Raw genomic sequence first — 23602 nt, 5'->3', positions numbered from 1 at the left:
GAGACGTGGTGGCGATTTCAGAGTTTCAACATTTTTATCTACACAAGTTGCCGGGACATTTTACTCAAAACCAGCAAATGTCCGCCTCGGGGTTGTGCCAGAGGAATCGTCGGGGCAGAACCAAAGTCATTGGCATTATGCTCCGGGAACAATGAATATGTGGATCCATTAGTTGTGGAGACATTTTAACAAACAGAAAAAGTCTATAGGATTCATCCATTCATGAGTTGCCATCTCAAGAGCAACTCAAATCCAGGGGTCGTATTCACAAACAGAATTTTCTTCGAGAGCTCCTAACTTAGCCTCAACGTTTCTAGGAAAGAGTCAGAACTTAGGAGTGATTTGAGGAAACTTCTCGGACCAAGGAAGGAACCGAAAACGTTTACCCTGATGAGGAGGTGTGGTTGACCCCGATGTTAGGTGACGCATTCTTTTCAAACTGTGTGATTGAGGGATCCCATAAAAATTGGCATATTTTTTATTACAGTGAAATCAAAAGACCGAATCATAGAGTTTAGTCTATTCAGACATGGTGTAAATATGAATATTATTTTGTGTAATGAGCCTCTCTGTTGAATTAATTTTAAACCATCGACCTACTTTAAAAGTAGCCCACAACATTTCTGTTTTAAACGCTGGCCTACTTGTAGCCTCTTCACAGGCTGATAGTTATATTTAATTGCTACCGTTTATTTACCATGCTGGCCATTTTAGTTCATGATCTATTTTATATTAACAGAGGGGAATAAGGCTTAGCCGTCAGCTTTTTTGTCCGCAAACTTTATGCGGAGACGTGACAGTGAATTTGGCATTTTCGGCATTTAGTTATCATATGATTCATTAGGAAACTCCTTACCACAAAATAACTTCAGTTATTCAATGCATCATGGGAGTACGGTCAGTCAGCTGTTCTGGAGTCAGCAGGGGAGCCTTGGAGCTCGTGATGAAGAGGAACAATACATGTCATTGTTTCCAGAAACTAATTGCCAGATCAAACCACCTCACTGGTCCATGAGTCACCCCAGGTGCCCTGAAACCCAAATAATAAAAAAAAAGCAGTGGAGTGTGGCGCAAACCCATTGTGAGAGTCAGAGCGGGACCCTCTGGGCTGTGTAGGTAATGGGTCAAATATATCCAGTGGATCAGCACCATCCTGCATGCTTGTACTCAGCCGTGCTGTGTTGTGGTAAAGAGCAACTCAGGCTCTTAGTAGGAAAATAAGAACAAAAATCTATTCGCCAGCGTTGGATTCAAGATTGTTCAAAGAAGATGTTTTATTTGATGAGCGCACAACAACATGAGGGTTGTATCACGGTAGTTTATGGGGAGGGTTCGTGTTTCTTGGGCGGCTGTGTTTGAGGTCTGCTGCAGATGACATGCGGGCGACGAGAGAGGGCGGTTTCCATGGAGCGCTGCAGAGCCTCCTGAGAGACGGCCGAGGGGAATATCTTAAAACTCTGATTACACTCACATGTTAGCAAAAGGAAAAAAAAAACATGCCTGAGAATTGTCTGACTGGATTTTCAATTAAACAAACTGTGTGCGTGTGTGTGTGCGTCCGTCCGTCCATCTAAAACTGTCCTGAAGATGTTTCCAAAGTGTGGTTTTGGGTGTGTTTCTTGCTTATACTGACACATCGTGTTGCTCTGTCTGCTGAAGTGAAGTCACTCATTTGACTGATATACTTTGGGGATTTTAAGCCAAGTTTTCTCTTTTTATGTCAAAGCAGTGGACAATCTACCCAATCTTTGTTTTCAGTTTTCATTAACACTATCAGTACACTAGCCTTTACCATTCATGTCATCATTGTGAAGAGTGCAGTCGCCCATTTATGGCGTCACACTGCTGATTCTTAGCATATGATTTATCCAGCTGTTAATCTGGAATTGATACCGTAAGGAAGCTCAGACAGGATCAAGAGATCATCTGGATGCTCCAGTTGTTTCATGTGGGATTTTTGACAGTGATGATAATTCATGCTATGGCTTGGAATTACAAATATGAATGTGCATCCATTGACATTAACACACATCCACTAACATCACAAATCATGCATCATGTCGAGTGTATTGAAGAGGGAGCACTGTAGGTGACGGAGGGGGAGGGGGAGAACAAAGGAATCAGAGGAGATGGTGGGAAAACATGGTGCGCTGGAGGAGAATGGCGCCTGGTTTTTAACTCCACAGATGATCATTTCCTCATCGCTCTCCTGCATTTCACGTATTCTGCTGAGACTCAGCAAAGCATCTTTTAAACGAAGGAAAAATGAGGGAAGGAGGCGGGAGGATGGGTGGGAGGGAGGGAAGTGGGAGGCGAGGGAGAGGCAGCGGAGAGCAGGGGGAGGAGGGAGCGCTGATGCGTCTGCTGCCGCTGTCATTCCGCTGCTGCGCGGCTCAGCGGCAGGAGGGTGTGCTGAAGGAAGGAGGAGTGTGGAGGAAAAAAAAATCGGAGGAAAGGAGGACGGGAGGGAAGGAGAGAAAGGGAGTGCCTGGGCAGCACTGCAACAGCTGCAACTGCAGCAGCCTGTAAGGAGGAAAAAGAGGGAGAGAAGGAGACGGAGGGAAGAAAGAGAAGGCTGCAGGATTGCCCTTAGAGGAAGCATTTTTTTTTTCTGTATGTTTTTGCACAAGGAAAATGGTTTGATACGGATGCCGGTTTTCTCCCTCGCTGATGCTTTTCTACATGGTCTCATGCAGGAGGCATGCTCGGAAATAGTGTGAAAGGCAGAGAAGGGGATTTGAAGATGGAAAGGACGGATAGCACAAAGGCATACGGCCAAGCAGATGGCAAAGGAGTTGGTATGGCAGCGAAGAGGGCAAAGTCTGGAGTCCCCCAGAGCACACCGAGGGGTGAACTGAAGGTTTACCGGGCGGGTAGCTCTGAGGGCAGGCTCCCGGTGCTCTCTAATCTCCGCAAGCAGAGGTCTATGACAAACCTGGCGGTCCTCACTGATGCTGAGAAGAAGTTGCACCTTTATGAGCCCAAGTGGTGCGATGACATGGCCAAGCCCGGAGCGGGGCAGACCAAGATGGGCAAGCCAAAGACGGCAGGGGTCGGCAGCAGCGCCGGAGGCGGTGCCCCACTCTCTCGAAACCTTTCCAAATCGGAACACTCGCTGTTCCAGGGCAAGCCCAAGCCCTTCAGCCCCCTGGCTGCTCCGTCGGCTCTGAGCAAGCAGAGCCGCATACCTCGCGCTCCTTACGCCGAGGTGAAGCCCCTGAGCAAGGCGCCCGAGGATGGGAAGTCGGATGACGAGATCCTCTCCAGCAAGGCGAAGGCCAACGCTAAGAAGCAGGGAGCCGGAGCCGGAGGGGAGTCCGGTTCCAAAGGCCAAGGGGAGGAAGGGGGAGACAAGGCCTTCTTGAAGGTGGACCCGGAACTGGTGGTGACGGTGCTGGGCGACCTGGAGCAGCTGCTCTTCAGTCAGATGTTGGGTGAGTACAGCAGAGCGGTCTTGATACCTGTACCACTCCAAGGGCGCCGGCAGTATGTGTGACGGCCATGTGCTTCAAAACAAACGCCCCGCTTGTAGGATTTCTCGGCAGCACGCCCCCTTCCATACACCCACCACTCGGCTCCTGCAGACCCACACTACCCTAGAATGGATTTAATGCAGCTCAACGACTGAGAGAGAGAGGGAAAAAAAGAAGACATCCTTGTTGTGCTTGCAAAGCATGCTCCTCTTTTATATTTTTGCATTGAATGCTGCATCCGTTTGGTTTCCTATCAACCATTCAGCCGTATGTCAAAATGCCAACGCTACAGTGATGCTCTATTGTTCTTATTCCTCCAGCATGTCGCTCAGGTGTCTGAGGCCATTGACAATGTGAAATATGCTCGCTTGCTATCGTAGCGTTGCCGGCTGATTGCATGAAAAAAAAAAAAGCCTGAGGGGTTTGGGGGATTATTACCAGCGAACTGATCTCCTTTTCTAAAGCTCTTGTTTGCTGCAACATGTGCCGATGCACTCCAGGGTTCATCCACTCCCCCACGTACGCTCGCCATAAAACGAGCGATGGGGAAAGAAGGCATGCCATATTGAATTCATTTTAGGCTCACAGACACGTATTTAGTCTCCTCCCAGCTCCATTCATCTGTCGAGCGCCCAGATGGTTTACGGCAGAGAAAATGGCTTTCTCTCCGGAGGTGTAGGTCAGGTTCATCAGTCGGAGAGAGCTTGATGAATAATATCTGTATTGATCACGTGACGGCGATTCGGATGGCTTCCATCATTTTTTCTTTGCGTTTTAACGCATGCCTCCTTGTTTAGCTGCAGGTGCTGTCTGTATCTAATTATGATCCGATGAGAATTCAGTTTTCCTCTCAGTTTCCCCTCCAAGGTTATTGGACTTCTTAGACTTCCTAGTTCAGACCTCAAATATGTTGCAGTAACTCTTAGGCGGAAAGAAAGACTGAACATTAATCTGTTTAATGCATACAACTGCATTTGTGTATGTCAATATTTGTGGTGTCTGATGACATTTTTGATAGCAGGTGTTCCAATTCCAAGAACTGGAAGATTAGAGCGTTAGAGCTTTGCTTTAATTCATATTCCTAAAATCCTATCACTGACAAATCTGGTTCAAGCATGTCATTCACCAACAAGCATCTCATGTACCATTCAATTATTTGTCATTCCCCTGCTCCAGTTTCATCAGCAGAGCATGTTCTCAGTTGCATCTTAATGAACACATCTGGGGTGATTTTAATCTGTTATTCATGCCTCATTAGCCCATATGGACGTCTATCAGTCACATCAGTCACATCAGTCACACTTCAAGTCAACTACAGACTGTAAACAATATTCAGAAGAGCAACATCAGAAGTGTTTGGGTGTGAAACCACAATCAACATTTCCAAAAGCTCTGCAGAATCCGGCACGACGCCCACGCTGCTTTATTTAACCTAATTACATAAAGATGGCAGCAGAATGCCTCAAACCGATGCATCGTTTCGCCTCATTGGAACTCTTTGACCTCCATGATCTTTCAAGACCAATTCAAAGTAATTCGTCCTCAAAAAGGGGAGTTAATTATCTTAATGAATTATTCATTGTCATTTAAGATGATAATCCCAGTCAAGTGCTTTTGTGCTCATGAAAGGGAAAAACAGCCATAATGATAACAAAACATGTTGATGCAAGGCGGGAAACGGTCACAACACTGATTATTGACTTAAATTGATCAGCAAGATAAAGAAAATGATCTTTAATGATATATTAATGTGTTGCATTCATAGTGGACTGGAACCTTTATCCTTATCCTGACGGCATGTGGGCGGCCCTGTTACTATAAATAGATCTATTTATTCATAGCCTGCTATACATTGGAAGCCAGCTTAATATAGTGCTCTGTTTCTGCAGCATATCTCATTATATGATGGCTGAAAGGATGCTTTTATTTATGACCACAGAGGGTCTCCTTGTTTCCCAACATGACGTGAAGTAGTTAACAGGCTCATCTATTGAACTCGCCATGTAAATTTGTGCACCGCGGCTCTCGTACAGTAGTGGAACGTCGTCTTCATCACAAGACGAGTTAACACAGCATAATAAAACACTCGCATTCAGATCAAGCGGAGCTTTCGTGCTTTTAGTTTGTGGTTGCGATAATCTCATTAAATACTTGCAACTTCTGTTTGACTGAAGTCTTCTTCCTTCTCACGCAGAGCAATTGTCTGCTGTGTAACAAATGGAAACGGACTAGCCTCAAATCCATTTCTTGAAAAGGATGAATGCACTATGACATAGATTCCAGGTCATTAGAACGATAGATGGGGAGCTGAAAATGAGAGTAGAAAAGACAGCCGGGTACGAGCAAACTTCATTTGTAATTGTATGTGATCTGTCCTGCAAGACCTCAAACGTAGCAATCGCCGACAGCTATACCATAGTAGAATGTGGATTGCATTATTTCAAGCTATACAGGCATTTAAGGGTCATTCAATGTTGCCTCTTAAAGGTACAGTAAGATTAACGTAACACTTTTAAACACAAAAACAGTCTCATAGTCAAGTAACATCTGATGACAATTTTAAGACCTCAGTCGAAAAAGTCATGACTGCATGATCGAGTTGAGCAATCTATGACATCACTGTGAGTGTGTTACCTTTTTATTGAAGTGAACAAATTATTTCCCCATCTGTATTTACTCGCTGCATCGCTTGTTAGCCATTGTTAGAAACTCTAGAAACGCTTGAAATTTGTCGGATTTCATGTGAACTCTGATCCAATGACACAGGCTTTTAAAATGAACTGTACAAATTGATAAAGACCTTCGTTCCTCTCACTAACCGGCTTGTTTGTTTATGGACATTTGGATTGCAATTGTACTAATGTCTCAATTAATTGGGTCATCATTTAGGGCCTTTTTATTGTTGATTTAGCAGGGTTTGTTTTTATTAACTTCAGGCCTTTCAACACTACTACATACTTTAATCTGCCCGTGTTGACTTAGATCACTTCCTGTGGCATCATGCATCGGTCTTTCCTGATTCACATCTGCTTTAGTATTCTGTCAGAGTCCTGCTCTGTATTGGAGGCATCACTGCAATGCAGGGTGCCAGATGACTGTCAGTCACTGCACAGCAACACAGGGAATAATGCATACAACAAGGGTTGCCCCCTCTCACTCGATAAGTCGACCAATCGGTTGATTTGTTTAGTCAACTGAGATCTTGTGAGTCAGTTAGTTGTGTTTTTAATGCTTTTGGTTTCATGCTGAATGACTTATTTCCAAGAAACTTATGAGCACATCTCTGGTAAACGCAAGATTTAAAGTGGTGCTTTCATTTCATGCTTTGAGGAGAAACTCAGTCTTTCAGATCTGTTGATTAAATCTCATCGATGAGTCGACAAAATCTTTAGTGTTAGTCGACGAAGAATGTCTTTGGTTGAGGCCAGACCGACATACAGATGTGATACGGATGTATGCTCTGTGTCCAGGATGCAGGTTTGAATACTTTCGCCAGGAATTCATCATAAATAAGTGAGCAGTGTGCCAGAATTAGAATGTGGCTCGTGGATGAGGATGTGCTGTGACTAAATGATTTATTGCGAGGCTCAAGGACTTTTAAGGACTACAGTGGAAATAAGTGTGGAACTTTATTGAGTTAGCCTTGGTATTCTATACCACAGGAAGCTTGTTCCTATCTAAGTATACGTTGGAAGAGAGAGGTGGAGACTCCCTGGGGCAACCCCGCCTCCTAGAAATTACGTTCACATACAATTAGCTTTCATTGATAAATACGAATAAAAAAATAATAATCAACATAATAAAGAAATTATTAACATATCTGACATGTTGTAAAAATGTATACAGAATATATCAGCAACATGTTAACTGACAACTGCAAAAATATAAAATTGTTATTCAAATTATCATCTTAGCAACTATAGCATTACACTTTTAATGATTATGTTTAGGCACTTGCAGCATTTTTGTTAAAACACTGTTATTACACTGTTATTGAAACCACAATATTTTACTTGTGTGTGAACACAACACAGAATACTTGTATTGCTTTTAATGGAACACGAAGCACATTTTTGGAACATTGATGATACTTATTGTGGAAGAGGCTGTGTATGAAATCAGTCCCTTTTTACAAAAAACTGCATTATATTCACAGTGTCCACCATTTATTTGACTTTCTGTCGTGTCTAATTTCTGCTAACAATCCTATAAAGCAGTACATCTCATTTTATACATGCAAAACAGTCATGTGACAGACACACAATTTTAATCAGCATCATTTTGTCTCCAAAAATATATCTGCAATGCTCAGTAAAGAGTAAACTATTAAGTGTAAATAGTTGTTGGTGAATAGCGAATGAAGCAATGCTTTTGTAAGTGAAGAACGCAGCGATTGACTTCCCAGATGATTAGATTTGTATTTCTAATCAGTCTTAGAAGCCCTGACAAATATCTGCTACTGTATAAATAAAGTTGCATTACGTATATAATCTGTGCTCAAAGAAGCTAATAAAACCTGAGCCCAGACAAGTTCCAACAACATAATATTTTACATTTAGTGTGGCTCATACATCATAAAATACTGTGCATATTGTACATATTCATGTACACACGTTTCCAGATGACTATTTATTGATTTTTCATTAAGGCCATAACTTTGATGTATTTGGATGCTATTGAAACCAGCTAGTGTATCAATGGCTCTATTATAAACCAGCCTTCAGTGCAGATTTGGACTCCTATATCTCTGGTGCTAGATTGCAAGAAGGATGTAAGCAAATGTGCTTTGTGTGTATGAACTGTGTGTAAATGTGTGCATGTGATATTGATGCCCTTCACACACCCTGTAAATGACTTCAAGATATTCCAGCCAATGCACCGAATGTTAATTTCTTTACTATTTCATTGCTGTGGAAAGCTCCAATCTCGTTTTGTTTTTAAGACAGGGTGGTTACTCTCATTCGCTAAAGCTAACAAAACAACATAATTGTGCTGTAATATTGATTTGACACAGTCATGACCCACTGACTGCGCACTTTACATCGCACGCAGCGCTGTCCAAATAAGCTGACCTGCAAGCGAAGGCCTTCTGGCTGCAGTTCAGCTCATTGTTAGCCCGACAACTTCAGCTGAATGACTCTGAGTTAATGCTCAATAAAACAGAAGCTCCGGAGAGAAAGGAAACAAGAGAAATGTCAGAATGCATCCCCCTGGTGGGCAATCGAAGTTAGATGCAACCTTTCAGTATTTCATTTTCTGGGATGCATCACGCCGGTGCAGCACAGGGGTAGAGTGGATGTTACCATGGTGAGGGTAGCCTGTGGAGTGAAAATTGTCTGCTTAATGATGTGAACATACGCTGCTGGCTGTGTGCTAACAAAGACAACACCTGTCACATCAGTCCAGACACAAATAGTGCAGAACACATGCATGTGGAAGCAGAAATATTTGTGCGTGAGTGCATGCATGAATTCTCTTTATACGCAAACACAAACCACAGTGAATCAGCAGCTGTGTCTGAGCTTCATCTTGACACTCTAAATGTTTTATAACCTTTTTGTTCTGCATGACTGACCCTCAGACCCCGAGTCCCAGAGGAAGCGGACCGTGCAGAACGTCCTTGACCTCCGCCAGAATTTGGAGGATACGATGTCGAGTCTGCGGGGCTCTCAGCTCAGTCATAGGTAAGTTTTCTCTGCATCTGCATCTTTTTAAACTTTATGTTGCCTCATCATGCTGTCTCCCACACCACTGGTTAATTTTACAAAAAAATAATTAAAGGCAGTGTATGTTTTGTTCATGAAATCATAAAACCCGGAGCAATAATCTGTCTTTTGTTTAAACTGGGGAGAAAAACCCCACATGTGAACAAGCAACAGAAAGCCCGTTGGATCGATACATAACACAATAACGTGTAAACAGTTGTGAGGGTTTCCACCTGGTGCGCATCTGGCTTCCATCATTCTTCAATAGCCCGTCTCTGTTTCATGGCCATGACTTCATTCTAGGAATCTCTCTGTTTGCCTCTCATATGCAAAAGGCCCAGACATTAAAGTGGTGCAACAACCACAGCATGAGGAGGACAGGTATTTTCATTTGAACATAAAAAGTTGTGTTGTAGTATCCTGTGGACTATGAATGCAAGCAGGAACAACATTTGGCTTGTATCTCTTTAAACCTCCATTAATGAGTATTTTTTATATGAACACAGAATTTATTTTCTGTGCAATTTGAAAGAATCAGCCAGAGTGCAGATTTTATAGGAAATTCTACCTCAATTCTGCAGCTCTTTGAAGCTTTTTGACCTGTTTTAGCTTGAGTGAGTCTACGCTGTTCATTAACTCATGTAGGCATCTGCTTCCTGCAAAAAAAGGTGCTGATTAACCAATGATAAGCTACCTGGCCAACATCAGAGTTACTGATAAGATGAGGAAGAAAGCTTGAGACATTTGCAAACCAAAACCATCGCTGCAAGTTCAGTAAAATCATAAACTTATAGAAAAACATGATTATTGAATAAATGTATTGTGTAATGTGTGAATGTGTAATTACGCAGTTGTTTATACATCAACTTTATAAGCTGGTAATTGTGTATGTGCCAGTCTGTTTTGATGTTTTTTTGCCACCTAGAGGTCAGAAATGAAATAATAATAGTACACATCTTGGTCACTATAACCAAATATGACCTAATTTAAGAGAGCCTTAACAAAAATGTAAGAAAAATAAATCATTACCATATTTTTCTGATATTGGTATCAGTCTAAAAATGGTTTTGTGATCATATCTTATAATATAAAACCATTTATTTGATTGAACAGTTTTCTCTGGCTGCAATCAAATGGCCATTTCAGCCCAAGTGATACGTGAAATACATTAGATATGAACAATCATTATTAACTCCATTACCTTCTCTGTGCAATATTGCGATCATCCCCTTGGTATCGGTCAGACCTTGTCATTGGATGCTTGAGGAGACATATTGTAATTCTCAGCCGTATAGTTATATCGTGTAATTCAGTGTTTCTCAAATGGGGCTACGTGAGGGCACTACAGGGGGTACGTGAGATTTTATTTTAAATGTATTTAAAATGAGCATCCATTTAAAAAATCCTTTAAAAATGGTTATTTAATACATATTCAATAATTATAAGTGTTCATAAACTGAATTGTATATATTCTATATTAAATCAGAGACTGATGGCACAGCGCTGTATATTACATCTTTTTTTCAACCCAAAATGCTTTGCACTGGTCAGGGGGTACTCGGCTAAAAGAAATATTTCACAGGGGGTACATCACTGAAAAAAGGTTGAGATCCACTGGTATAAATATCTTCAGTCGTGAGAAATGTTCCCTCCGTCAGGTTCAGTACTGGAGTGGCACCAGTTAGCCTGTATTCTGATGAATTATCCATCAACAATGGATAAAAATACTCCCACGGTCGGTAGCCATTGCAATATTTATTTGGGTGAGTTGGTACATGCAGTTATGTAATCGGCAGACACAGAAGACGCTCACGGCCAATCTGGAGGACATTTCTAACCCTGACCCACTTACAGGAGTGATACACTCTGCTCAGAATAAGGGAAAGAGGTGGCCCCTGATACGACAGCCCAGTCATTCAAAGTCCTTGGTGTGTGTGAATGAATGTCTTGCTCAAAGAGCCAGAGAGAGTTACCCTTTGCCACGTTAACACGGAGATATCGGAGCGTCCATCTCTTTGTCTCTGGGTTCAAAGAGGCCACGTTTCAATGCCACTGTGGGTTTCTTTGAAGGACAGAGCGAGACGAACGTTTCACTGGGTGCTCCGGTCGCATTTGTGTCGTTCCGGACATGAATGTCGGCTAAATGTGTACGAATCTGACACACACTGACCTTTCACCCCCCGTGTGTCGCTCTAGCTGCATGGACAGCAGTAATGTGGGCTACGACAGCGACGAGACCAACGCTCGCAGCATATCCAGCCTGTCCAACCGCTCGTCGCCTCTCTCCTGGCGCCACGGCCAGTCCAGCCCTCGTCTTCAGGCGGGCGACGCCCCGTCCTCCACAGGCGGCGGGTACAAGGGGGGTAAGACCGGCTCCCAGTACGCGGCCCAGACGATGCCGGCTCGCTGCTCCAGCCGCCTCACCAGCACGTCTCGCATCGAGCTCGTCGAAGGGTTGGAGGACGCCGACCTCAAGTCCGGTTACCTGAGCGACAGCGACCTTCTGGGAAAGAGCCTGCCGGATGACGACGACGACAACCTGGCCAATGGGTAAGAGCATCGGGAGATGAGGTTGAAACTGGACCAATCAGTGACAGCAGATGGCTGCACGCTGGTTCCTCCTTCAGGCCTCCACCTTGTGACTTTAAAAAGGTCAGCTAGGAGTTGTTGTCATATTTCGTTTTACTCGCAGGAAGCAATACGCTGATTGGTGTCCTGCTGCTTTTCCGGATTTTAATTAGGCTGCATGGGGGTTGTGCGTTTTAACACTCAACAGTGGTTTCGTGAGACCTTTCATGCCGACATCGGGGCTTTCTGCTTTGTCTTGTTATCTGATGTTTTGCGCTATCAAAGAGCTTTCATCAGCAGTCTCTGCTGGTATCGTTTCTTATTATTTTTTCTCACAGTGCCCGTGACATTGTCAGAGGCTGTTTTTGCTGACAGTGAGAGAAGGCCTTCAGAAGTTTTTCACTGAGCGGAGGACTTGAACTCATCAGGTGTCCTCTCAGTTACACAATAAGTGCTCCCTCATCTGTGAGGCAGAAACTGTTCAGCGCCTGAGTCTTTGAAGATTTTGTCAACAGGTTGAGAAGCAACAAATTGCTTCAATTAGATAATATATATTTTTTTTTTCAGAACAGGAATCTTCACACTTGGCTATTTCTTGTTATTGTCTTCTTTCTTCTTCTCCGCCTTCCTGTCCTTGATATTTCTTGACCTTCCTCTTTGTCTTCTTCACACTCTTCTTATTCTTGTTCTTTTGCTTCTTCGCCTTCCTCTTTGTCTTCTTCATGCTTCTTTTTTGTCTTCTTCTTCGTCACCATCCTCTTTGTCTTATTCAAGCTCTTCTTCTTGTTCTTCCTCCTTTTGTTCTCCTTCTTTTTCTCTGTTTTTTTCCTCCCTTTCTTTTTTTTTACCTTCACCCTTGCTTCCCTCCTCTCACATCCCTCGTATCTACTTCCCTCTCCCAAGTTGACAGCTGACAGTGAGAGAGGGAGAGAGAGAGAGAGAGAATCCAGGACAGTTCTCCAGTGTGATTTAGCAGCTTTATCGCTGTTGCACATGCAGTGGGATTTAAGCTCAGCCCCTGGAGCGCTCGCTTGTCCCTGCTAGCCAGGTCACGTTCTTACTACGGTATCGACGAGAAAAGAAACGAGGCACATTTAGATGAGTAAAAAATTAGAGCAACGGAAAAGAAAGTTTGAAAATGGGTCATTTTAAATTCTGTCAAAACGTGTAGCCGAGGAGAATCAGAACGACATTATGATATACCTACCAAGAATGATAAAAAAAATAAAAAGGGGCATTGTATTGAATAAAAATGGACGACGAGCTTCATGTGTTGACGGTTCGAATTTTGTTTGTTTGGAGGGGAAAGAGATCAGACATCAGAAACCTGATGAGGTTAGGATTAAACAGGGATTATGTCATGTGGGTCCATTCCTCACAGTAACATCCGTGCACTCGAAATCCATTTAAATCTGCCCTGTACTCTGTCTCTCGCGGCATCAGCTGCATCTACTGCGGTGGTTCAAATTGATGCGGGAGGCACACAAGTTTGCCAATGATTTTATGTAACCGTGTTTTTAAAAACGCATCATGCGCAGCGTTAGGCCTTCGGAGTCAACAATGCCGAAACATGCTTTCAAGGAGACGCGCTGTGAGACATCCTGATGGGTACGACCGGCCTCTGCTGTAGAGTATTACCACTTACACCAAGAGGATTATGGGTGTGTTTGGGTACATACATGGAAATGTCACACGAGTTATTACAGGCTATTGTGGCTGCCAAAACACAACAATACATAGACACCCTGGGGGCTGCTTTCTCTCTGACCTTGAGTAGGTTGCATGCTTATATTTTGGAAGATACAACACTGTGGGAACCCCTTGGATTTGCATGCTTTGGTGGTCTGCGTTTGCATTAGTTTCAGTGGAAAGCATCCTTGATTTTCCTGCAGGAATACTGGAGAGCTGCTCTCTACACCCAGAATTAATCCTCCCTTTAGAAATATACCAACAACCTTGTGGTGCAGATAACTAGTTAATCCGTTTTTTTGAAGCCAGGCCCTTGCTCTAATTTTCTTCCTCGCGGTTTTCCAATTGCAAATTCTGTGTTACATTTTCATTGCTACTGTACATCCCTTGTCACACACTCACACTTCAGCTCATTGAGAACCATTAGCTGCCAGCTCTTGAAAATAGATCAGACTCCCCCTGCGTAACCATGGAAACCAGCTGGTAATCGACTGTATGGCGAGGTTGTGCCGTTTCTTTTCTTACACTGGAGCGCCGGTTTGTTCATGCATTTCACTGATCTGAAATAAGCCCTAAATTCGAGAGATTGAGACCTCTTGACAATCAATAATGCTGTTGTGGCTTTCAATGAGTAACGCTTGTAACGCTTAAAACTTTGTGGAACGAGACAAACGTCTACTGGTGAAATAATAAGGCACAATGCATGTTGTTTATTATTAACGGATGGAGCTGCAGCACCATGCTCGCCGTCTAATGGATATTGATTCACCCACACCAGACAGGACTGGCTATCTACGGCTCAAAGTGTACACACTGACAGTAATCACTGCTGCTGTGTGTCTGCCTCGTCAATACTCTGATGCCACATACATCTCAGTCTCCTCAAGAGCTCCATCTTTCCAGCAGAGCTCTCTACAGCAACACGCAACTCAATGGTAATCCGGTTTGGCCCAGTTAAGGGAAAGAAGTATTTAAGTAGCCGGTTTTATTCATAATTAATGCAGTCTTCCTGTTTTGCTTCTGTGAAGCTGGGACCATTCATCTGTCACCAGTTGCCATCATTACGAGTACAGATCTACAATAAATAAAACCGTTTGTAAAGGTGCATTGTCACTTTTTGGACACTAGAGGTTGGAAGATCTCTGACGTAACTAGGTTGTTGCTTAGAAGAGCTTGTTCCCTGAAAAATGACTTTATCAACCTTACGACCTCCAGCACCAGCTGGAGGTCGTAAGGTTGATAAGCAGTGAGTTAATAAAGGCTCTTAATCTCTGCTGTTTAGGATGTGACATATCTTCGTCACTACAATCAATTCCTTTCACATTACACACAGTAATTTGATTCAATGTTGATGCATAAACTATATTGATTATTGGTGGTTGGAGTTTTGGGAAGTATTACTAGCTGTTTTTGTAATTTGGGGAGATTTTCATGATGTTCTATGTGGTGGTTGCATTATATTATAACACATTAAATTATATTGAAAGTTGCTTCTACTTACATCACTACACAGTACAGTCTGACATATTACCATAGAGTAAAATATGTTGAAATATTTATTATCATAGGATAGTTTTATTATATTGCATTATATACAGTAGTCTTTCAGCATCTTCAATGGTTCTCACCTCAGCTCAGCTCACCTCAGATGTAGAAAGAATGGATTACTTTTAGTTTTCTGTCTCATGAGCGTTATGTGACACCTTATTTAGCCGTGACCACGTCTGACCGCGTCAAGAATCATAACTGCTTCCTGTGGTTACATTCTTGAAAACATATTGGCAACGTTTCACCATGACCATGATATCATCCTATTGCAAGCCATATTTAAAACCCTGGTTTATGAGTCGGGCAGTAATCAGATTATATTGCTTCTGTATGGTTGTTTTATTCCATATCTGGTATATACATTACGACTACTATTCAGCATTCAGTGTCATTTTAGTGGTGGTCAGTCAATTATGGTTGATGTTTTACAGGCACTCGCCTGCATAGTGTGTGAGCGCAGGTTAGCTTTTCATGTCAAAGGCAGATGTTAAGTGGGAAAATTACTTATTTTTTCCATAATGTCATTTAGTTAATGGGATGAATGCGAGCCTAATGTTTGTAGCAGAACATGTGATTTCACAAGAGGCCCATCTCCCTGAAACCCAACGATTGTATCTGACAGATTTACGTTTTATCTTGGCAGATTAACAGTTTGAAAACTCTTAAATGTGAAGATATAATGTAATATCTGTCTGAACTTGGTTTGGCTCCAAAGTGAAGTGCTGTTGATGACTGCAAAGCCTCAAGCTGAAGTCACGCCTCACTTTTAGGCTCGTTTTTGTTCCACAACATGACATGTCTTCTTTCGTCACCCTCTTTTAAAACCTGAAACACTTGAATACTTTGACATGTTGATGCTGCACCTGTAGTGGATGGACAAAATAATGCAACTTCAATTGGTTGAAAAGTTAGCTTTGGGTGGGTTTTCAAAGTCACTTCTAAATCGCAAGATGTATAAAACCGCTTGGTTGACTTCATTCCTCTCGTCGTAGCTTCAGTGCTAATCTTGGTCTGTGCAGTAGCCAAACTTGGAACTACTGCTGTTATTCATACAGTTATAACTAGATTATCAGATTTGTTCAGCTGCACATGCTGTAACATACTGTATACTGTATTATCTTTTCATGAAATCAATTTGAGGAACGTGTTAGAAAGTAGTTGCCTAGTTAAACACCCAGTAGATGCAAAGCAACGTTAGCATACATTTGGAGCCACCTGATGACTCCTTTTAGCTCCGTTTTGGCTCCTGAGAGAAACATCGTGGTCAGTTAGCTGCGAAAACGCTCCGCCACGTTTGGTGCTGTGAAGGTCATGTGATGTCAGTTCATTGTAACTTTTCCACTGGAAAAAACAAACTTACTGACAGCTTACTGATGCTAACACACTTTGACGAGCTGAAGGGGAAGTACAGTCGGGTGATAATTCTCAGTAAGTAACTCAGTTTGAGCGACCCACATTACATATATACATTACACAAGTATACATTTATCTCTCTACCCTGTTAGATGACTGACAGACAGATTAATAATTACTTAGTTACTTTCTTACTATATTCATGCATTAATTTGTTCAATAATACAGAGAATTGTCTATAATGAACATGTGCTAATTTGCGGTAAATATAAATATACGGTGAAAGTATATAACAGTGCATTCATTCCAAATGTAATCTGGTTATTTACTTTTAGTAAAGAATATAGTATAGATATGCTACAGAGTGGGTTTTCGGAGACACAAATCTCTTTCATAGTACAGGATGAATTTCAATAAAATGCTTTATTCATCAAGTAAATGTTTAAAATGTCACGGCGGAACCATGTGCTGTTCACGGTCTCACACATGACACAGAACAAGTCAGAGTTTATACTAGTTTATAGCTGATGCATAAACAGTAGATTACATCTGGATGAAGACGAGGTGCAGGGGAACCAAAAATAGCTTGTCCTATACAAGGTGACAGCAGCTTTTTTTTGTGGACATCTCGGGACCGGGACCGTTCCATTTTGTGTTTCTATACAGCAGCAATGCGGAGCAGAGAAAGGAGGCTGCTTCAGCAGCATCACTCCAGTGATCATGCGGCAACATGGCTCGGGATGTGCTGCCATGGCAACCGTCTTCCATTGACCGACTGATGGACTGCCTCGTGTGATACCGGCTGAACGGATGTATGTGTGGAAGATGTGTGTGTGTGTGTGTGTGTGTGTGTGTGTGTGTGTGTGTGTGTGTGTGTTTACATGTGTATCAACTGCTGTTTTGTGTGCGTTGGAGAGAGAGAGAAACATAGACAGAGAGAATGAGAGAGAGAGCGAGAAACATAGACAGAGAAAATGGGAGAGAAACAGACACTCTGGTGTGAAGACAGCATGCTAACCACTTAACTAGATTGTTTTATAATTGGCATTGTGGGGGAGAGCTGTCTGCCTGTAAAGCTATTGTATTTGCATCCTGGTAATGCCAGGATCTACAGTAGCACTGGTTGTAGAAAATGATTTAATTGCAGCCGTTTCTTTCAGAAATCTGACCTGGAATACTGTATGATTGACCCAAAAAGAACAAACCACCTAAATTAATTTTTACTAATAAAAAACCTTTACTCCGGTTTACTACAGTTCTACCCCTCACAAGCACTGAATGCATTCCATCGCTATCTTCGCCTTCACTACTGTATTTCGGAGATAAGCCCTTGGCTTAGTTTGCTCCTCCTGCAATGTCATTTCCATGGTAACCATAATAAAGCTTTGCCCGCGCTACTGAGTGGATCTGCTGTGAGGTTGGCATGTACAGTATGAAAGTGAGTATTTTTGTAGTTTCACAGCTTCGCTCGTGGAAACTTTTTGTGTATCGACGACCACATTCTGTAATGCACAAAGGGTTCGCTGCAGTCATCTGATCCTGGATCTGCGCCTCCGGCAGTCTGCAGTCAATTTCCCTTTCCTGCCTGCCCGGGTTGGACCGTTCCATAGTCACGGAGCGCTCGCAGAACTATTGAAGCCTCACACGTTTTCTGACCCACTTAAACCCATCTGCACCAAAAATGTAGTAGTGGCCTCTTTGCTCGGGTTCACTGCAGGCGCTGCTGGGATTACAGTTTAGTGAGGCCACCACTCGGGGTCAGGCCTTCATGGGCTATTGCTCTGCAAAAGGGATGTTGTTTTCTTCCCTCTGCAGACTACACACACACACACACACACACACACACGGATACAGGCATACACTTTTGAAATGTTTTTAGTTCATTTGTCATCTGAATATGTTGCAAAATGTCTGAAGGAAGAGCCATAATGAAAAACATCCACTCTGTTACTGTTACCCAGACTGAGACTCCCACAGTCAGCAGCTACGACACATCTGGGGTCAATATGGAACTCTCATTTTCCACCAAAGGGTCAGTAAAGAACTGGATCTAGAAGCCCCCCCTCCTCCCATACCTCCAAAACCTGCCTCCACCAGCATCCTCAGCCACGTGAATAATGGACCATTACAGCAGCACCCCAGGGAGTATGAATCACCCCTGTATCATGTCTGCGTGTGGTCGTCTGCATGTGCAGTTTGGATCCCGCCAGTGCATAGTACCCGGCCCTCCAGGTGGAACAATATGATACCGTTTTGACTCACTGTATTATTTTTTTTTTATAAATCTGAATCACGTGGAACATGTTAATCCATCATTCTCCGTTCATTGTTGCGTGTGTTTGAAGTCGGTACAAAAGTGGCAGATTATCTGCTTTAAGTATGGCTAATGAAGTCTGGTGGGTTCAGATTAATATTCTGCTCTTTGTCGGATTTGGCGCCGCTTCAACTCTGTATTTATACTGAATCCGCGTGACTCTGTGTTTGAGTGCCATGTCAATCAAGTTGATATTAATTTGACACAGGTCCCAAAGACAATACGGCATCGTGATCCCCGAACAACATGGTTTTCCAGACTCTCAGTCTGAAAATGTGGCACCGCGTGAGACTCTGGGTCTCAGGATGAAGTGTGCATCAGTTATATTGTGGCTGTGGAGGGGAGACAGTTTCCTGTCTGAGGCCGATCCAGACTGTACATTCATTTTCCAGTCCAATAATCAGAAAGACTCCATTTTCTGGGGCCTTGCGGAGATGGTGCATGCACTCAGACCCATTTACTACAGCGAGACACCGCTGTTCTGTGGTGACGCCCGATCCTATTTGCCCGAGCTATACGGTCAAGCTCAAAACGGATCAAAATTAGGCACCGGGGAAGATCAGAGATGTGCTGAAGTAAAGCTCTTCCGGCTTTATAATCTGTCGTCCTGTTTTGAATAATGATACTTAAACAGCCTGTGATGCTGTCTCTCTGAAATAATCCCCCACATTGTACCGTTGAATCGGATTCCTCTGAGCAGAGGAATGTCGGCTCTTTCTCTGCATCAAAGGCTTCAAAATCAATCCTGTGAAGAGATGTTTTTCTTTCCTTCTAAAAGCCAAGTGGTGCCTCCTTTTTAATACACCTTTACACAGCATGTACATTGAACTGTAGCTATAGGAGGCCCAGCTTTGACTCATTGTGCCCCCTGCTGGAAATCTATTGTCATGACACCACATGGAAAGTTCAGATTCATCCAGGTTTATTATGTTGTTTTATTAGGGTTAAGTGAAAGTATTTATTTGAATATAGTTGCACCTGCTCAGAATGTATGTTTTCTTATTGATTATAAACTATTTTCCTCGATGAATAATATAGTGGCTGTGGCTCGAAGATTCATCATATTTCCACGTACTATAATTTATGGCCTGTTTTCATGCTTTTGGCTTCTTTTCTCTTTTTTTTTCAACATGACTTTTCCCCCCTGTGCACAAAGTGAGGCCCATGAGGAAGTGTTTTTCCACAGTTGGTGTTCAAGACAGTCCCAGAATCCTGACCTCAAATCTCATCCAACACCTCCAGGATGAACTGGAAATAACGCGGTTTGGAAGAGCCAGGCCTTTATCACCCAAAGAGCAGCATATAAAATACACCAACAAGTTTCCTGGGAAGTCTTGATGTCTCTGCCCTCTTTTTTTTTTCGTCTCCAAAATATTTCTCTCATATTGCAGCACAGTTTACTGCGCCAGAGGCAGCCATCACAAATAGATCAAAAGCCACAGCAGTGAAGGTCAGATCATGAAATGTGTTTATCGCCGGCAAACGCAAAGGTCCTCATGATGGATCTGTGACCACCCACAGATGGGTCGGATCTCCATTTTAACAGTTCGTAAATAGCCCGACTAGCAGCACATGCTAAGGATGTTTCGGACGCGAGCCCTTCTGTTATCAGTGGAGGACAGCTGTTAGTGTACAGCACAAACAGGACTTCAAGGCTCTTTAGATCCACTCTGTGTGGCCCGGCTGAGATAAACAGGAGACTGTAAACAATTTGTATCATTTGTCAAAGGCATTTGCGTGCCAATTTTTTTTTCTAACAAGGTATTTTGTAAGTATTTTTTTATTTATAGCAAAACAAAAAGAGCAACAGGCAGGGAAGCCCGCTTAGTCTAATAAACTGAATTCTAAATCACGTTTCCAGCGAAAAGGTGTTTTCTTTCCGATTACGATTGCATTTTTTAACAGTTTGAAACATGTGGTGAATGTAAATTCCAACAAAACAAATCAAAAACTCAGCAAAAGTACTTGGATATGTTTAGGAAACTAAAGAATACTTCACGAGGAACACGAACAGCAGCCCTGGAGGAAAGCGTGTGTGTGTTTTTCGTTTTTTTTACCCATAAACCCCCCAACGACTCATCTGAAACATATTTCTGATAAATCAAAAGCAAATGTAATACACGACAAAACACATTTCCCTTGTGCGGTAGTTTGTGGAGAAGCGTGGCTCTTATTCAGATGATGATGCACTGATCAGAGTGACAGCAGATAGAGGCAGACACAGCAATCTGTTGTCAAACGAGCCTCTCGCTCTGTGAAAGATATTTTGAGAAGTGCCTGCATGTCTGGTTAACACACACTGACAACAAAACAATTGTTTCATTTAAACAAAAAGGAAAACCACAGTTAAATTCCATAAGATGTGGCCGAATGTGGGAAAAAAAAACTGAGGTAGCCGAAAACTGCATCACGTCACGAGGGCAAATAAGTTCTTTTGTTTGAAATATGAACTTTCCCACGTCTTTGCGTTTATCTGCTTCATAATGGATCTCCTGCAACAGATTCTTGGCGCGTACGATCTTTTGGCCCCAACATTTTCTGAAGCGAAATAAGTCACGCTTGACTTAAACAGTCCACTGATCCGATTTTGGCCCGAGATGTGAACAGGGTGTGGGACCTCCTTTACCTCCTGGAGGAGTTGGTGTACGGAGCTGAGATGTGGTGAGATCATCCCTGTGAGACTGTTCCACTGCTAATGAGAGGGGGAGGGAGGTTTTCCGAGGCTGCTCATGCCTCACTGGAGGTCCTCGTGTCATCTGTGGCTTTGCGGTTCGAGCTCGCAGTGATTCAGGACTTCTACCTTGGACGGAGTTTTTCCAGCTCGGCCCGAGACGGTGCAGGAATGACGATGGAACACGTTTTATTTCATTTTGGGCTTTTCAATTTGTTTTCCTGTTAAAGATCCGTTGTTTAAAACCCTGATGATCACTCTCCAGACTCACTTGAGACATCAGTTATACTTTTAAGGTGTTTCATACGAGCAATAAACAGCATTCAACATCTGTCCAGAACGTATCGCTTTGGTTTCCCTACAGCAGACAATGAGCAGCCTCTGAATACCACTTGATTACTGCCTAGCTAATTAGGCTTATTATAGTATTTTTTAAAAATGTTTTACTTAAATTATATTTTATACTGATGAAGGAGCCCTTCTTATTACCACCCTTGCATCGCAACCCCACTTATAGCCGGCTCATTGACAAGTACTGCAGGATATAAGCTAATTGGCTTCATCATACAATAGGTTGTTGTATGCTTCATCTAGCTTCAAGGTGTACTCCAGTAATTTAGCATTCCACCTTTTATAAAGTTGTTGTAAAGTTGTAAAGCAGCAGAGGTGGAGACATCCTGACTTTTAGTCTCCGGTATGGGTCAAGTTACAAACAGCTGGATCCTACACGTCCCATCATGTAACTCCTAAACGCTTCATTTCCCCACACCTTCGGTTTGTGAGGCCGGCTCTCTGTTTAAAGTCTCAAGACCAAAGCCGAGTCAACCCTGATGACGTAATAGTTTTTTTCTTCTTCTTTTTAAACTGGAGAGCTAGAGCCACAAAAAATATCCTCCGTCTTATGAGGGCTTAACTGAACCTCACTGGAAAAATGCCCCTTTAATTTACTAGATGTATTTGAGGTAAAACTGCATGCTTGCACTCCAAAATGTTTTTGGCTAATCGGATTACAAAGTTAGATATTTGACTCCATAAAACACATAAATCATGTAAAAGCATTTCTTTATGAGTAGTCAGGTCACTACATAGGTAATACGTGTTTACCTTATGGTTACTGTTCAGCAGGACATCATCTCTCAGAGGAATCAGGGTCTGCCTCCTTTTCCTTTTTTTTTTTTTTTTTGTGGTAAAAGGGGGTGTTGCCTGTCCGGTCCGCAGAGCGCGCCTCTCTTCTCACTGAATGGGAGGAAGAAAGAGAAAGAGGGTCTTTTTGCTCGCGAAGGATATGAATCTGAACGCCGGCAGCACGCGCACGATTCTAGGAAGTTGTGTTCAAATCGGTCACAAATGAGCGGACGCGTCCTGATCGGGAAGGTTCCTCCGCTGCGGGCTGCGCCGAGAGCCCGGCGGACCGTACTGTTCACGCCCAGGTAACGTCACCGGGGACCAGCATCACGGTTAACGTGACGTGAGACACGCTGAACTACTTCTTACGGCATCTTTAACGTGTGCATTTTCTCTTATTGTGCTCTTAATGGGCTTATGTTGTGGTTAAAGGGACTGCGGGCTGATGGATTTAATTGTTGGCTTTTTATTTTAATTTGATCATTATTATATTGTGGTTAAAGAGACTGCGGGCTGATGTATTTATTTGTTGGCTTTACATTTTTCTTCTATTATTATTATTAATACATTATTACCTGTTTTTTGATACAGTATGGATGTTTTGTTGTAGGCAACTCAAATAATAAAAAATAAAATATATACTGGAATACTCTCACAAGAGAATAAATGCAAGTAGCAGAGTAATGTTTCTTTATCTGCTGTTGAGGGTTATATACCTGTGTGTATTATGTTGGCATAAAGTTATAAATACTGGTGCGAAGCGCTGGGACGTGTGTTGACAGTGATTTGGCACTGGGCGATACAACATCTGTGGAAACACATTTTATTCTGGGAGGACAACCACAGCCATCTGTATAATAGAGGACGTCTGCACCGCTCACTCAGCCGTCGGCATGCACCCCGGGAGCTTTGTCTTCGCTGTCCTTTTATGCAGAAAAGCTACATTCTTCTCACCGTGTGCCATTTCATCCTGTTTTATAGCCACCGCGGGGGATGAGCTTATATACATGCATCGGTTTCTGCTTCTGTTTTTTTGGCTCGTCTATCTATGTCTCGCTGCAGCAACTTGAGTGTGTGTTTTTAGTGATGCTGTGAGATCCAGATCCGAGTCTGCGGGGTGATTGCATCGTCCCCACCCTGTCTCCTCTTAAATCAA

At 42.8% G+C, this 23602-nt stretch overlaps 1 protein-coding gene across 1 annotated transcript in view; it reads left to right on the top strand.

Moving 5' to 3' along the window:
- The first annotated feature begins 2456 nt into the window (after positions 1-2456).
- nav1b (neuron navigator 1b) overlaps positions 2457-23602 on the top strand; it is a 41675-nt gene continuing 20529 nt past the window's right edge. The window contains exons 1-3 of the mRNA XM_079217851.1: positions 2457-3434; positions 9055-9157; positions 11375-11728. Of these exons, the coding sequence (XP_079073977.1) occupies positions 2702-3434; positions 9055-9157; positions 11375-11728 (1190 nt within the window). The 5' untranslated portion in view covers positions 2457-2701. The remainder of the gene's footprint in view (positions 3435-9054; positions 9158-11374; positions 11729-23602) is intronic.

This window comes from Taurulus bubalis, assembly GCF_910589615.1.
Source record: "Taurulus bubalis genome assembly, chromosome: 5".
Lineage (NCBI taxonomy): Eukaryota > Metazoa > Chordata > Actinopteri > Perciformes > Cottidae > Taurulus > Taurulus bubalis.
This window is presented reverse-complemented; position numbering and strand designations above follow the sequence as displayed.